Source organism: Triturus cristatus, chromosome 8 (assembly GCF_964204655.1).
Source record: "Triturus cristatus chromosome 8, aTriCri1.1, whole genome shotgun sequence".
NCBI classification, from domain to species: domain Eukaryota; kingdom Metazoa; phylum Chordata; class Amphibia; order Caudata; family Salamandridae; genus Triturus; species Triturus cristatus.
The window spans coordinates 293,496,383-293,512,835 of NC_140591.1; the positions used below are offsets into that span (position 1 = coordinate 293,496,383).

Sequence of the window (16,453 nt, forward strand, 5' to 3'; positions counted from 1 at the left end):
CCACAGGCGCCGACAGCTGCCCCGCTCTCGCTCTCTCGCCCCATCAAGTTTCACTTGGCCATTGCTTCCGCGCCTAACCCCGCTGACCCTGGATGGATTCGGTAGAAGGACCCCACACGGGCAACCAGGGAACCACTCACTGGACAAATCCGACCCCCACTCCAAATGGGGCCCGGGACAACTGCCACGGCGCCCGACTGTCCCCCGCATATCCCACACCGCCGGCAAAAGACTACGTGGGAGGGGGCAACAACACCCCTGCACTCACCGGAAAATGCCGACGCCAGGACCCGACAGCGGAAGAACCGACGCCAGACAATGGACCCGTATCGCGCGTGGCCTGGAGGAGCGCGCCGGAAGCAGAGGACGAACAGAGGGGGTGAGGCGCCTAAAAAGGGGGGGCTAGCCTCGCCCACCCTAGCGGCACGCCTCCCCCGGACAATCCCATTGGGGGCCTCCCCTCCCCGAGGTGCGGCCTCACGCGAGGCGGAACAAGGGGGGGGAGGCTCCGACGGGCGGCCACTAGAAGGCTGCCCTGCTGATGTCCCCCTGCGCGGGACGCGGGCAGCGGCATACCTTCTATAGAGTCATTTCAGCAGGTAGGATGTTACCGGAATTATGTTTTTTGGCATGGATGACGGGTGGCTGGGGGAGCTACAGCGCTACGTGGCTGGTGGTCTGGCCACGCCCCCACACACACTCACTTACCCAAACATCCATTCAAACAGCCACTAATTTACCCACTAACATAATACCCCACCCCCCCAGAGTCACTCACACAGCCACCAAAACAGCCACTCACACACTCCCCCACCCATATAGCCACTAAGGCACCCACTCACTCACCCATACAGCCAATCACACAGTAATGCACACCAGCATACAGCTACTCACATACCCCCTTATTCAGCTATATATCCTCTCACACAACCACACACTGATACAGACAGTCACACACCCACTCAGATGATACATGTTAGAAACAGTATCACACATTACTAGTTTAGAAAGAATATTAATTTACCTTCTGCAGTAGCTTACTGTATATCTTTAAGTCTCAGAAACTTTTACGAAACACAGTGATGTTATTTGATATGTCATGAGTGATGTCACTGACAATTTCATGAGTGATGAAATATGTGAGGTCATAAGCAGTGCATTACAGGGATGTAAGTTATAGTTAGCTCAGATGACTATAACAGCTGAATTTCAATGGTTTTGTAAGAGTGAAATCTGAGCCTAACTATAACGTCCCTGTAACCTATTGTTTTCTCAGTGAATTTTTACTTTTTTTTTTTTTTTATTCCATTTCCTAACTATAACGTTCCTGTAAACTTTGTTTTTTTCAGTGAATACACACACACACACACACAAACATATACATATGTATACATACATACATACATACACACACACACACACACACACACACACACACACAGACACACAAAGTGGCTCTTTTCAATTGGACCATTAAAGGTTGTGCAGTCTTCAAAAACATTAGGAACGAAGAGAGAACAAAAGAAACATTAGTTTGCCATGACTTCATGATCATCTTTAATGCTAGTGTAATGCAGGTTTGTGTACTTACGTGATTAGCCTGATGCTCATGGACCCCTTACAAGTTCCCAAATCTATATAACCGCTCTAGCACTATACCCTAACAACTGCTTCTATAAGTAACCACCAGGCTGAAATGGTCACCTTATCCAAGGTTTAAGGTGAATGAACTGTGTTTATTCCCGTGAACAAGGTATGTGTTCCCAAGTTAATAAAGAAGTGTGAGTAATCTGTATCAGATTCCTCTGACTACAGACACATGAACTGAACTTAACATAACGATATTCCAATCAACTGCTCGGTAATAATCTTTAGGCATTAACACAGACTTGCAGAACAGGATAAAGCATTGCTTTGTCAAAAAAGATCTTATTTCTTACCTGCTCAAGTTTTTTTAAAAGAGGATCACTTTGACCAAATCCTTTTAGAATGCAGTCCTCATCAGGTGTAAAATCACGACTGTTGTCTTCCCAACCAACAGACAGGTCTTCATTGGGTACCATCTGCTCATGCATGGCAACAAAGTTAATTTTATCTTCTTCCAAATCCGCTCCATAAACATTCCCATCATCTAAGTGGTGTGCATCATGTGGGAAGTTTTCACTTAAACCGTCTGTGAAATGCAAGCTTTCAGAAAGTGGACTGTCTTGCTTGCTTCCCAATTTAGGGAAAGTGGGATTAAGTATTACTCCAGCCCGAGAATCATTAGACATCCACTGTGATAAAAAGTTGTGCTCCATATTTAAATCAGTAGATGATGGCATTTCGTTTGCTTTAACATTTAGCCTCAAAGCTGAACGAGTGCTTTCGAGGGTTCAATCAGATTCACGTAGCAGTGATTTTTAACATGGGTATCTGTAAAAGGAGACAGAAATAATATTTAGCACATAGCAAAACAAAGTGTGTTAGATACCCAAGAAGTATCTGGCCATCGCCCACTTCAGCACTACGTCCCATAAAATCATAAATGTAAAGATTTAAAGCACTACTTTGTTGGCAAATAAGTGAGAAATGCAATTATCTTCCAGATTACATCCTATTAAAAAAGCAAAAAAACAAGCATGTACATGTTTCCATCTTTTACAAAGAAAAATATTCAAGGCTCAAATACTCCGGGCATATTTTATTAAACCTGTATCTCTACTTCCAAAATGAACTCAACCTCACAGCGTCTACGTTCATGAATGACATTACAAAATTTAATTTTAGGTGCTGAATTTAATCATTTCACTAGTGTTTCGACTAAATCCAATTCAATAATTCACAAATCCCACACAACACAGAAGACCTGGTCAAAACGGTCAGTGAAGTGAAGTAGGAAAATAGGATCTGCTTTCCTGATTGCCCCCCCTTTTTGCCTGGTGTCAGTGTGTTTTGACGGTAGTCTGCTAGGATCCTGCCAATCAGGACCCCAGCATCTGTGCTCTCTCTCCAAAATGACTTTGGTAAGTACTTTTGTACCTCCACAACTAGCTACTGGTGTAACTTTACAAGTCCCTAGTATATAGTACTAAGGTACCCAGGGCATAGGTACACCAGGGGTCTCCCATGGGCTGCAGCACGTACTGTGCCACCCATGGGAGTCCATTTAACCTTAGACTACAGGCCTGCTATTGCAGCCTGTGTGAGGATAGATATAAGCTTCCTTATATCTGAGGTCAGTACACTTAAAACCTATAAGTCACCCCAATGGTAAACCCTTTAGTCCAGAGGGCAGGGTGCTTGGTTATAAGTGTGAGGGTGCCCCTGCATGAGCCGGACACCCCTACAAACCCCGGAGTCGATTCTCCAGGCTTGGTAAGTGCAGTCAGCCATTTTAAGACATATTGTGGGCATCAGTCATTACGAGCGATCTAACAATATAGGGGTTGCTCTGAACCCGGTCATGTTTGGTATTAAACATGTTGGAATCATATCCCAACACCAATCCTGGTGTTGGAGGTATGATCCCATGTACTGGGGGCCCGGTTACAGCCTTTTAGTGTCAGCCAGCAAGCTAGTGCTGTTGCCGACCATACACACAAGTCTGCCCTCCTGCTGCTTAGCTGAGCTTGAGCAGGGGAAGGTAGATCAATAGGTTTCTGTTGCAGGGAGGTGTGACCAACTCCCAGACAGGACTTAGTGTATTGGGCTGGAGTGGGGTGCTTTGCAGCTCCACAAGACTGCATTTAAGGCCGCTCCTTGCATACTCTGGTTTGAGCCAGTTCAGGAACCCTTGGTTCCCATTCTGGTGCGAAACTGGACAAAGGATAGGGGAGTATCCTGCCCTCCTCTGGTACCCCTTCTGCACTTGACTCCCACTAGTAACGTGGTTCAAGCTGTCCAATGCTCCCTTGGGGATGGGTGGATACTGTGGTGTGAACATAGTTTTACAACTCAACATGCGCACAGTAGCAGCAATAAATGATTGTCGAGCCAAGTACTTTTGTGATAACGTTTTTTTTTTTTTTTTTACTGTTTTCTACATAAAGCAAAATATGACATTCGCAAACAACTACTCCTCAGTCCCCAGTAGGTCAGGACTCTAGTGTATTTAGGGAGTCCCTGGATCCCATTCCCTCCACAAGATAAGTGGTTGTTCCCCGTTCACTTTAGGCAGCATCTGGGGTAAGCCCACTAGTATTCTGAGTCTCAAGAGTCCACTATGACTCTTTTGTAAAGTCAACAGTGCTCTAGTGTCAAAGCACTAACTACCAAGCAAGTTTCCTCGGCCGACTGGCCCAAAATCAGTCTTACCCACAGCCAGTGCTTAGATTTGTCAAATAATGAGTGCCAGTGCCCAATGTGCTGCTCAGAAGCCCGCAACCTGTCCCATTAAATGCTAAAGCACCGAATACTAAGGCTGTGTAGTACTGAATCCACTTCAGCCCTCTTTGATCCACTGCCAGACACTTCTGCCCCTTTAGATCAATCACTCTTGCAGCTTCCTGCTTTCTCCCTTGGTGATGTTTTTAGCGTCTTTCTCTTCCTCCTCCTTTCCAGTTCGTGTGCATTTCACTCTTTTGGTTTCGGGAAACGTCTGATGATGAAAAATAAGCTCCTCACTACCACGGGCTCCAGCCCGATCGGCGCAGCAATGTACACAGCTTAATTCACTGTGGCCCTCCTCTGACATACAAGGGTTCATCCTGCCTAAGAAAAACTACCAGATCGGTATAGTACCCATCTCCATTCCACTTGACAGGGCTCCCCACTGGACCTTGCTCCCTCCATAGCTCTCCTCTTCCTCACACGTCACACTAGTCTTGGCAATCAGGGAGGCGCTGGTGCTCGAGGCTCCAGGGCAAGGGGTCTTGGATTCCCTGGGTGATATCCCCTCACCAAGCAGGCCTTGGCCTTCAGTCCTGGTCACAGGCAGTGAACTTGCAAATCGTCTTCTCCTCACACAGCTGTCTAGCTGCTTGGCAGATGACAATTTTGTGGGGACTCAAGCTTCCATTCTTAGTCCATTACCAGACACCAAATGTGATTTAAAGTCTGAGCCTTTGAAGTTTTTGTTGGGGGCCTGCTTCCATTTGAAGTGCCTACTACCCTGCCCTCTTGAAAGCAGTCCGTCACAGCAGAGGCGACTCAAAAGCAGATAGCCCCCACAACACAGGTCATGAGAGTGACTTGAGTTTACACCTGGATGTCAGCCACAGTGATATGTGTATCAAAAGACTAACCCAGGGGCCCAGCCCTATTGTTTATGATTCTCTTATCAGCCCAATCTCCTTCTTGAGATGTGCCCGGGCCCCTTCCTTGAGACCCTTTCACTGAATCAAAGAGCACCCTTTAAAGTGTACAGGGGAAGCCTAGCTCTCCACTCTCCAGTGGGTGTCCTACCCAGCTTAAAGGAATGCAATACAAAAATCTGTCTGGAGGGATTTTTCTACCTCCTCTCCTCACGTTTCACCATGAATGCTTGGTTCTCCCCAATGGAATCCAGGGCCCTCCATGTACTCTGCCATTGACAGGCACACATACACCCAGTGCATGTATACAACATACACGCACAGCACTGTATCCTTCCTGTATTGCTCGTAGGCACGCACGCACGTACATACATACATTTAACAGGCACGCACTGCACAACATCCATCATGTATTATACCACTTATTGGCACACACATATCAAGCAAATCATTCATCATGCATGCACTGCCCATTACTGCATTATCCCTGGGTTAGAACATTAGAATGTGGAGAACTCTAATGAATACAATGGAGTGCTCCGTGCTTCTACGGGCGGTAAAGGCCCACAGAGCAACATTCCAATGTTGCGTTTGTTCACAGCTATTGCTGTGAACAAAGGCCTCTCAGAGCTCAAGGGGATTTTAACCCCCTCTGGTTCCAGACACCATTGTTTTCTTTGTTCGAACATTCTGCCCTCTAGTGGCAGAATGTTCTAATAGCCTTATAGCCCTTTGTAGCTGGACTATACTGGCTATCATGTGGTGCGTGGAGTGCAGCACATTGTAGATTAAATAAAGCAGCAAGCAAGCAAATCGTTAGCACTGACCTGGGACCAGCACGGACACTGAAGTGCACTCATTTTCAGGTTGATCTGCACATTATACAGAATATGCCACCATTCATAGAGCAAGAGAACCAATGACTTTGGTGGTCTTAAACACAACCCCATGCAATACACTGTGATGGATGGAGAAGTGTAAATAACACTCAGACAAACCAAAGGCAGAAGAGGGCTGACCCAAAGGAGATCTATATCCACAAATAAAAACTTACTTGATTGCGAACTGGAGTGTGCTGGAGCCTGTTAGGAATTGTGAACCCCCCCCCCCACTCTGCCGATCAACTAAGGTCGAGGCTTCAAAGCCTGGGATGATGTGCCATATGACGGACACCCGCAATAAATCTGCGGATGTTAAAAAGCCTTCATCAAACACCCCGGGAGTGCACCGAACGTTTTTGGTAGTAGTTGTGAAACTAGCGGGTTCCACCCCCACTTTCTTGGTTGCACCCGCTGTGTGTTCGGCGGCCCTAGGTGGAGAAGCTTGCCTTGGAGATATATATATATCCCCAAACTTTGCCCTGCAAACAAGTCCACACTCCAATACAGGTGAGTTGCACAACAACTTTATTTCTGGATAAAGCGAGCATTTCAGTCCGGAATTCTCCCTTTTCATCTGACTGACGCGTTTCAGAAATAACAATCTCCTTTTTCAAAGGCGATGTGAGGCCACGGTCTCTTTCTTCCACAATTCCGTCTTTGGTCTAATTAATTACAGTTGGTGTTCAGTATAGGGGCAGTTTCAACAGTGCCTGTGCAGACAAGAACACCCCTGGGTTTCTTCCCTCCTAAAGCTCCTTCAGATCTCCTGCAGCAACAATGGCGTTCTTCGCCGAGGAGGAAGATCAGTGGGTTGAGTTTAATGAGTATGCAGAATATGATGAACCTGAAGAGCACCATATGGAGGAGCAATTGGTTGAAGCCCTGGATACCCACGTCCAGAGCTCTGTAAATAGGGCGTTAAGGCGTTACAGCCTTTTACCAAGCCATTGAAGAATTATGGCAAACATAAGTTCGGTGCTGTGCAAGGAGAGACCTCTGGTCACACCTCGGCTGAGGTCCTTGCTCAAATGGCCCGTAATGTGATGCACAACCATGGTTTTGTGAGTTCTTCCAAGGCGCGTAAAGCGCCCGTGAAGCAGACGGAGGAGCCTGAAGAGTCGTCTCCTGCCGCGCCTGACACGTCTGACTCAGATCAGGAGTCGCAGGGTTCACAGAAGGTAAAGAAGCGGAAACGCAAATCCCACAATGTCGAAGACAAGCCGGTCAATAAAAACCTTTTGTTTGACCCCAGAAACATTATACACCCAAGATCCACTGAGTCGGTTCCCTGTGTCGAGGTGGCACACTATGTGCAGGACAATCTCGGGAGAGGTTTCAAACAGGGAGTGAGGGCCACCTTACGTTCCGAAAGTCCCAGACCATCTCTGATGGGAAAAGTGGCAGACACCCCAGAAATAGACCCGAACATGGCCCCTTTTATGAAGAAGTTCGTGAAGGATCCCAAGAAGGGACTGTCAGGATAAACTCCTTGACGTGACCGGACCCCTGACTAAGATATTGGATGCAGCGGTCACCGCCAAAGATTCAAACACTCCATTGGACCTCACGGAGGTTCTGGAGTGGGCGCAGCGAGCTATGTGTTTCCTAGGGAACGCAAACTGCGCCCTTTCAGCGGAACGGAGGAGGTTCTTCCTTATGCGCATTGATCCACAACTTGAAGAAATGGCGAACACTGAACCAGGCACGCTTGCTAACGGCATGCTGTTCGGGGAGAAATTCGTGAAGGAGATGCGGAAATATGTGAACACATTCTCCGCCCTGGATAAGGCTCAAGCGAACATTAAAAAAGTTTTTCATACAGGCCTTTTTAACAGGGCCGGACGCTTCAGGGGTCGAGCGACCGGCCGCGGATATAACCAGACCTCTCGAGGCTTCGAGCAACGTGGCATAGGTGGTGCCCAGCGTTCAAAGTTCTACCCTTCCCGCAATTGCGGTGACAGAGGGCGACAGAACATAGGTTACAGAGGACAGAATAATTCCTCCGGAGACACCTCTTACTCAGGTAAGCTTAATGCAAGCTGGGGACACCAAGGTGGGAGGTCGGATTGCTCTGTTCCACAATATGTCGGGCAAGCTCACACAAGATCCTTCAGACGGTAAGAGGGTTTCAGATAGAGTTCTATGCCTCACCTCATCAGGTCCAGATACCTCCTCCCCAACATTTTTCCCATGCAGAGATGTTTTTCATAGGACGACGAGGTTCAGTCATTGTTGGAAAAGGGGGCAATTGTGCACACAATTCCTCATCCGCTAGGTTTAGCAAGTACCATCTTTCTAGTGCCCAAAAAGGAAAAAAGGTTTCAGACTGGTGCTCAATCGGAGGGAATTCAATTCCTGGGTAGTGTATCGCCATTTCAAAATGGAAGACATACATTTATTGAGGGACATCACGTTGGAAAAGGATTGGAAGGTACGTCTGGATTTGAAAGACGCGTACCTGGCGGTGCCTATTTTTCCTCCTCACCGGAGGTTCCTTCAATTCCAATGGAGAGACCAGTGGTTCGAATTTTCAGCCATGCCCTTTGGCCTCTCGTCCGCCCCTTAGTGTTTCACCAAGTTACTAAAACCTGTGGTCAAGTATCTGAGAGAACGAGGGGTAATACTCATAATTTATTTGGATGATATTCTGATTATGGCTCAGAATATGACCACGGTTCTTCCTCATTTGAACTGGACAGTCCAACTCTAACAAGAATTGGGATTTGTCATCAACGCGCCGAAGTCCATTCTGACTCCAACACGGTCGATGGAATTCCTGGGGTTTCAAGTAGACTCGCTTACGGCTCAGTTACTATTACCATTGAGAAAGAGAGTAGCTATCAAGAAGGAGTTGAGGAGAGCGCTTGTCTCGCCGACTATATCCTTGAGGTAATTAGCCAGATTGGTGTGGCTCCTTGCCGCATCAATCCAGGCGATATTCCCAGGACCCTTACATTACAGGGCGCTTCAGCGTTTGGAGATTCTACACTTATGCAAGGGTCTGAGTTATGCAGAGCAGATCTCGATCTCCAGAGAGGCACGGACCGAGATGACTTGGTGGCTGGAACACATGGATGCATGGAATGGCAAGGCCTTTTTCACAGCCAGTCCGGAGATAGTAATAGAATCAGATGCCTGCAGTTAGGGCTGGGGAGCCCGTTGAGGCTCAGTGGAGACTGGGGTCGATGGCCCCGGGAGGAACTGGAACTCCATATCAATTGCCTGGAACTGCTTGCGGGCTCGTTTGCGATTCGGACACTCTCCTCGCAACGGACGAATTGCTGTATTCTATTGCGGATGGACAATGTGTCAGCAGTACGAAACATCAATCGTATGGGGGGTACGAGGTCTCGCCTTCTGGTAGAGATAGCCAAGGACTTTTGGCATTATTGCCTGGCCCATCATATAACGGTAACGGCGGAATACATTCCAGGTTCTTCCAGTGTGGCAGCGGATTGGAATTCCCGCTTTCTGAGGGATGCCAGAGATTGGAGACTGCATCCCAGGGTTTTCAATCAGTTAAACGACAAATGGGGTCCATGTTCAGTGGACCTATTTGCATCCAGACTCAACGCACATCTTCCTCGGTTGTACAGTTGGCGCCCAGATCCTCTGGCGATCAGCTCGGACGCATTCCTTCAGTCATGAACGACGGGCATTCTATATGCATTTCCACCTTCCGCCATGATTCCGAGAGTATAGGCGCAACTCCGTAGACAGAAGGCGGAGGTGATACTAGTCTCACCATGTTGGAAAGCGCAAGCGTGGTTTCCGGTGGCACTAGCCTTGTCGTGCACACTTCCGGTACAACTACGGTAGTTTCCGGAGATTCTTGAGGACCCTTTGGGGTTGCCTCACCCGCTAGTAATGCAGGGCCAATTATCACTCATGTCGTGGAGATTTTCAGATGACGATGGCAAGTGTCTGGAGTTTCACAGAAGACTTTGGTTTTTCCTATCACAATCATGGGCACCTGCTACGCACAAACGATATGAGTCAGCTTGGCGTAGATGGGTTAGATGGTGTTCTGAACGGCAAGCAGATCTCGTGGGATCCGGCATCCATCTCATAATTAATTTACTTTCGGAACTCGCCAGTTCAGGAATGGCATATCGAACAGTTAACAACTTTCGTTCAGCGATCTCGGCGGGTCACCCACATGTGAATGGTAAACCGGTAGGGTAACACCCCCTGGTGTGTAAAGTGGTGAGGGGTATCCGGTTGGTTAACCCCCCGAAACCAAAGTATTCTGTTTTATGGGATGTTAACGTAGTTTTACGTTTCCTCAAAACTTGGCCGGCCAATGAGGGATTATCACGTAAACAATTGTTGGCAAAACTTACGATGCTATTATGCCTGGTGTCCTGCAGACAAGTCTCGGATGTGCGAGCAGGTAGAGTATTTACTTCTTCGGGAGTCTCTTTCACGATTTCCAAGAGGACAAAAACACATTCCAGATGTATTTCATACCCTGCTTTTCATCATCATGTTACGAGGATTGTACTAGAGGGTTCAGGAATGATGTTGCAGGGCAATTGTTAATTTCACTTCAGAGACCTTTCCGCCCAGTCACTGCAGCGACTTTAGCCAGGTGGGTTACTTGGTTATTGAGACTAGCAGGTGTTGATACTGCCATGTTTGGCGCACATTCTGTTAGAGGAGCAATGGCTTCCAAGGCCTTTTATACGGGCTCCCGTTTACCAGATATTATGACTGCGGCAGACTGGTCCTCTGACTCAACGTTTAAGACTTTTTATCATAAAACGATTGTTGATGTGGTTTCGACGGTTATGGAGCAACTTTAAACTAGCATAATCTGAGCCTCCGTGGACTGACAGAATAAAAAAAATTCTAGCTGACGCGACAGGAATTTTCAATTCTATTAAGGACACGGAGGCGAGGATTATCCCACCCAGGTAACATGATGATGGTATTCTATGCAAGAAATTGTTCATTGCAAGACTTATGACATGTTTCATGTATGGTTCATGGTGACGATTTGGTTTTCTCTCCCACCCGTTTTGATATTGGAAATATGAGGATGTTAACTAGTGAATGTCATGATGGTTATGAAACGCATATGGTTCATGAATGGCATATTACGATTACTTTTCTCTTTGTAGGAGATCAAGGAAAGCAAACCTGAACGATCAAGATGGAGTTGTTCATAAGTCTCGTAAGGACTTTCTATGGTTCAAGTTCCCGGGTATGGTTGGAAGCGTGGTCGGCGCCGTTCCGGTTCGACAGTCGAGTTCAAGACTGAAGTTGATGGTTTCGCAAAGGAAGAGGAAGGTCACACAGAGACTAATATGTATGGGACTTGTATGTGATTGGCGCATACAATGGAGGGGGTTGTCCTTTCAGGATTATGCAAATGTAAAGTTTATTGGCTGCTGTAATTGTCAGTAAAGTTAAAAGAAGCATAATCCTCGCCTCCGTGTCCTTAATAGAATTGCAAAATCTTGTTGCGTCAGCTAGAAATTTTGTTAAACTGCTCTACAAAAACGGGGCGTAGCCAAGCAACATGGCCACCAGGACGTGAGCCCTTGAGCTCCTGGCTGGCCTGCCCAGTAATCCTACCTGACCCTGCAGTATTTCTTCTGTAACTAGTCCTAGACCTAGCCTGTGGTGCACGGACACTGTGTGGCACCAGGGAGGCAACAAGAATCTGCGGAGGCCACCAGAGAGCGACATTGAAGGAGAGTGAGGTCTAGGCCGCCTCGCAGCAGAAGGGTGACTTGCCTCGTCTGTGGAGACGTAGGCGCGTCGCAGTCAGCGCCCCTGCCGCTGGGCTTGCGGGTAGCGCCGTTGAGCTCGGTATCCCGCTCTGGTGTGAAGACGACTGCGGACCGCAGTGGTGAACTCTGATCGTGGAGGCAGACGAGGAGGCTAATGCCCTATTGGTCGCGCTCCTTCCCTCCCCCCTCCTGTGGCTACTGAAATCAGCTGGGGCTGCCAGACCATGGATCGAGGGCAGCCGCGGCAGAGATCCTGAGGCCCAGAGTGGACCGATTGAGCTCCTGTCGCTGTCCTCACTGGAAGATGCATCTGAAGATTGCCGCGATCGGGGTCGTACAAGAGCCCCTGGTGGTGTCGGCCTGGGCTGTAACTACGGTACCGGGGAGAAGAGACCTGGCTACGGAGGTAGAGAGGGCAGCTGGAGCTCTTGTCTGTCGCCTCCCTCCCTCCACCCAATCACCCCACCTTCCCCTCCTCCCCCAATGGCTGGAGCTGCTGGGCTGTGGGACTGAGGAAGGCAATAACGGAGATCCGTAGGCCCAGGGCAGAGCGATTGAGCTCTTGGCAGTGTCCTCACTGGAGGGGGCAGGTGAGGTCTGCCGCGATCAGGCAGTGGACTGGAGACCCTGGAGGCGTGGGACTGGCCCAGCAGAGGAGCTGCACCCTGAGCGGCTGAAGGAAAAGCTGCTGCAATTGTAGCGGTGGGGGGAGGCCTTGTTCTCTCAGACCCCTGCCTGGGCTTAAGGCTTGGAGGGGCAGCGCGAGTGATGGGGGGATGGTAGGCAGTGATGACAAACCAGGAGGGGGGCCCCCACAAACTTAATGTGCGAGATAACAGATACGGAGGATTGCTTTGAAACAGCAGCGTACTGATGGTAGCAGGCAGCAACCAGAATTGAAGAAGTACTGGTAGTGTGTGGTGAACAGTGTCCCAGGCGATACCACTCCTACATGTGAGGGCCACCAGGGGAGGGACCAAACCCCCGGAGGCAGTGGGGTTAATACGGAATGGCCCACCCCCACTTGGACAGGAGTACAAAGCCCTAGCGAGGGGATTGGAGACGACATAGGAGGTGCCCTCCTGACGGCAGCATTCATTGCGAAAGAGACCGGGGCAAGGAAGTCCCAGGATGGGGAATCACACTGGCCCGCTCGGATGGTGAAGCCCGGGGTGTGCATACCGAGTGGGGTCCTCTACGCCTACAAGATGGGCAAGGATAAAGCAGCACGCTCCGCTGGTGCTAACACGATCACAAAGTACACAAAACCACACCACCCTCCGCAGCGCATGAGACAGACGCGCGCTGGCGACGAGGGAGAAGATAGTGCAAGAGAAGTACCCTCCTGTGCGGAACTCCTGGCGGCCATACAGGGTTACAGGAAGGCCCTGTAAAAGTTTCCATCGACGTGAACCTGCTGAGAACGGATTTGCATAAAGTAGCAGACAGAGTCCACGGCCGAGGGAGACATTGTAGACGTCAAGGGAGAGGTGGCAACTCTTAAACAGCAGGTGGCCCGGATGGCCACGAGGGCCCTCGAACGACAGGCCAAAGGTGCGGAAGGATGCTCAAGGGGCAGCAATATAGGAGTCCTGGGGTTCCCAGAACGTGTGGAGGAGGGTTCGACAGATCAGTTCCTGGAACAGTGGATATGCACTCATTTACTCTCACAAGGCCAGTCGGATTTCTTTGTAGTGGAAAGGGTATAGAGGGCTCTGGTGCCACTGTCCCGTCCCCCCCCCCCCCCCCCCCAGGGGCCCAGCCTTGGGCCATCATAGATAAAATACTAAATTCTCGCCCAGAGAATGTATCCTTCTGGCTGCAAGGGAGAAGCAGAATCTTAGCTACGAAAACAGGAAAATAGCAATATACCCAGACCACACTTACTGCAGTATATGCTACTGTGTCCGGCCAACCTGAAGGTACTGGCGCAAGATAGGGCCCATTTCTTAGAGACACCGGAGGTGTGGGAATGGCTGGAGATCCGAGGGAATGCCCCACCCCCTCCCAGAACAGCATAGCCAGAGGCAGAGTTGGGGCACCAGCCCCATGAAAGGGACACAACATAATAACACCCGACAGAGAACCCGGATGACCGGATGAGACTCCACTGGAGTAGCGAAGAGGCACTGTGGGTAAAGATAGCACTATGCATTTTGGGGCTGTGGACCTGGGTGGCCCGGCATCATCCGAAGCTTCGTCGATGCTGAAAACTGGAGACCTGCCAGAAACTCAGAGTCTGACGAAGGATGTCCCCGAAACCATGTTGAATACAGCCCCTGATACAGATGTCATCTGAAGGGTGACATTCAAGAAGACTGGTCTGCTGGTTGCTTTTATGTTACTGTGGAGTGATTGTTGTGTGTGTGGGGCTTGGATCCAGAATGCAGCAATGGTGGAGGAATGGACGGGCTGAATGGGAATGAAGTGGCACTTGAAGTGGTGGATGGGGAAGTGGCTGTGAATGTTGACCACTGACCGGGATACAAACACCACTGACACTGCACCATTATTTGCCCTTTTGGCAGGCATTCGCTGGTTATGTGGATGGGAAGTTAATTTGCCACAGTTGGGCTGCAGGGGAAGCTTTCCAGGTCCTGGCACGAGCATGGGAAGGGCATGGACGATGGCGCAGCTGCACATTATTTGTCCTTGGGTGGGGGAGGGGGAACTTTGTTCGTTATGAAGACACGCAACATTTGTTGACAGCAGGTGGAGTTCAGTGGTGTGGGAAACGATTGAACTACGCAACATTTGATATGGCGACGGAGATTAGGTTTCTAAGCTGGAATGTAAGGGGCTTATGTACATGCACTAAACGCTACAGAGTACGGTCATTCCTTAAACGGCATTGTATATTGGTGGCCTTCTCACAAGAAACTCACCTAGATGACATGGGTGCAGCTAGATTGGCGAAGAAGTGGAGTGGTCAGATATTTCACTCCTCCTATTCCACTTATGCAAGCGGCTGGTTGGTATGGGTAGCTCCTGGGACGTCGTTCATGGAGGCAGATGTGAACAGCTGCTGTGTGCTTCTAAGGAGGACCTAAGACAGTCATGATGTTACTGTGCTAAACACGTACACCCCCAAATCTGGATAATTCAGCGTTTTCTCAGTCCATGCACAATCTGCTAGCCCTAGAACTGGAATTGCCTCTCCTGTGGATGGGGGATTATAATTGTAGGTTGGTCCCTAACTTGGACAGGCATCCGGTCAGAAAGGAAACGAAGCCACAGATGACCAAAAGGCTCCAGGAGGTGATGCGGGACATGGGCATACGGGACGCATGATGGGATGGGCACCCAACACAGACTGTATACATGCTACTCACCCACGCACAGCAGACTGGACAATGTATTAGTGGCACGGATGGACACCTTCCCAGGCATAGAGGTGTCGCACCAGGCCCGTTTCTTGTCCGACCATGCCCCGGTTAGCTGTGTGGTACACTGGAATGCCCCCGCACAGGAACCAGAATGTGGAGAATGTCCGCGTATATTCTAGAGGACCCGGTGGGGAGGGAGGCCCTGTTCCAGGCGCTGACAGACTATATGGCAATTAATTGGAAGGGGACAACCAGTAGAGCCACAGAATGGGAGGCGATGAAGGCAGTACTGCGGGGGATCTGTATAGGACCGACGTGTGCGGTCCACCGCAACTACAGCTGGACCTCAGGGTGGAGGAGGAAGCCTTAGCGGAGGATCTGGTGTGCCCGTCTGCTGTGGATCAGGAGTGGGCAGTGTGTAAACGCATCAGCGACATATGGGACAGGTTGAATAAGTACACACTCCACCAGTATCGACAACGACTACACAGGGAGGGGGACAAATCCGTGTGACTTTTGGCCAGGATTCTTAGTAGGGAACAGACCTTGCCCTTGGGCGAGACAGTACATTCCAGGGCTGCAATATTGGAGGTGTTCCAAAAACACCTACAGAGAGTGTAAACAGCGGACCAAGCAGACCGATATATCCAGTTTCTGCAAAGTTTGGCTCCGACGCTCCTCTCCCTGCTGGGATTGAGGGAACTGGATGCCCAGTTATCCCTGGAGGAAACATGGGCGGCACTGTAGACGCTCCCTGGGGCCAAGGCCCCTGGGGGCGACAGATTCCAGTCTGGATTTTACCAAGTGTACTCGCCCACGGCAGCACAGGCTTTGCTACAAGTATACAGGGAGTCTTTCAAACGTGGAATTGTACGCTCCACCATGAGGGAGGGGGAGATATGCATGATCAAAAAACCTAGGTGAGATGGGCTGGATCCAGCCGCTTATCACCCGCTTACTATGATAAACTCAGACATTACAATTCAATATAAACTGTTGGTGACACAACTAGCCCAGCACATGGGCCACGTGATCCATGAGGACCAGTGTGGGTTTATACCAGGTTGAAATACTGCCATGAACTTAAGACGGTTAAGGCACATTACGCACAAGATGAAACACAGAGACGAGGAACTGACTTTAGTGTTGATAGACCTTGAAAAATCTTTTGACACCGTAGATTGGGGATACCTGCTGGAAGTACTGAGAATGGTGGGATTTGGGCCACAGTTTTGTCGCTGGGTTAAAATACTATATACCGAAGAGACCCACGT

At 49.3% G+C, this 16,453-nt stretch overlaps 1 protein-coding gene across 3 annotated transcripts in view; it reads right to left on the reverse strand.

Moving 5' to 3' along the window:
• CPAP (centrosome assembly and centriole elongation protein) overlaps nt 1-16,453 on the reverse strand; it is a 521,976-nt gene that overhangs the window by 484,377 nt on the left and 21,146 nt on the right. For all 3 annotated transcript variants that reach the window (XM_085621543.1, XM_085621542.1, XM_085621541.1), the window contains exon 2: nt 1,941-2,415. In XM_085621543.1, coding sequence (XP_085477669.1) covers nt 1,941-2,324 — 384 coding nt within the window. In that variant the 5' untranslated portion in view covers nt 2,325-2,415. The remainder of the gene's footprint in view (nt 1-1,940; nt 2,416-16,453) is intronic.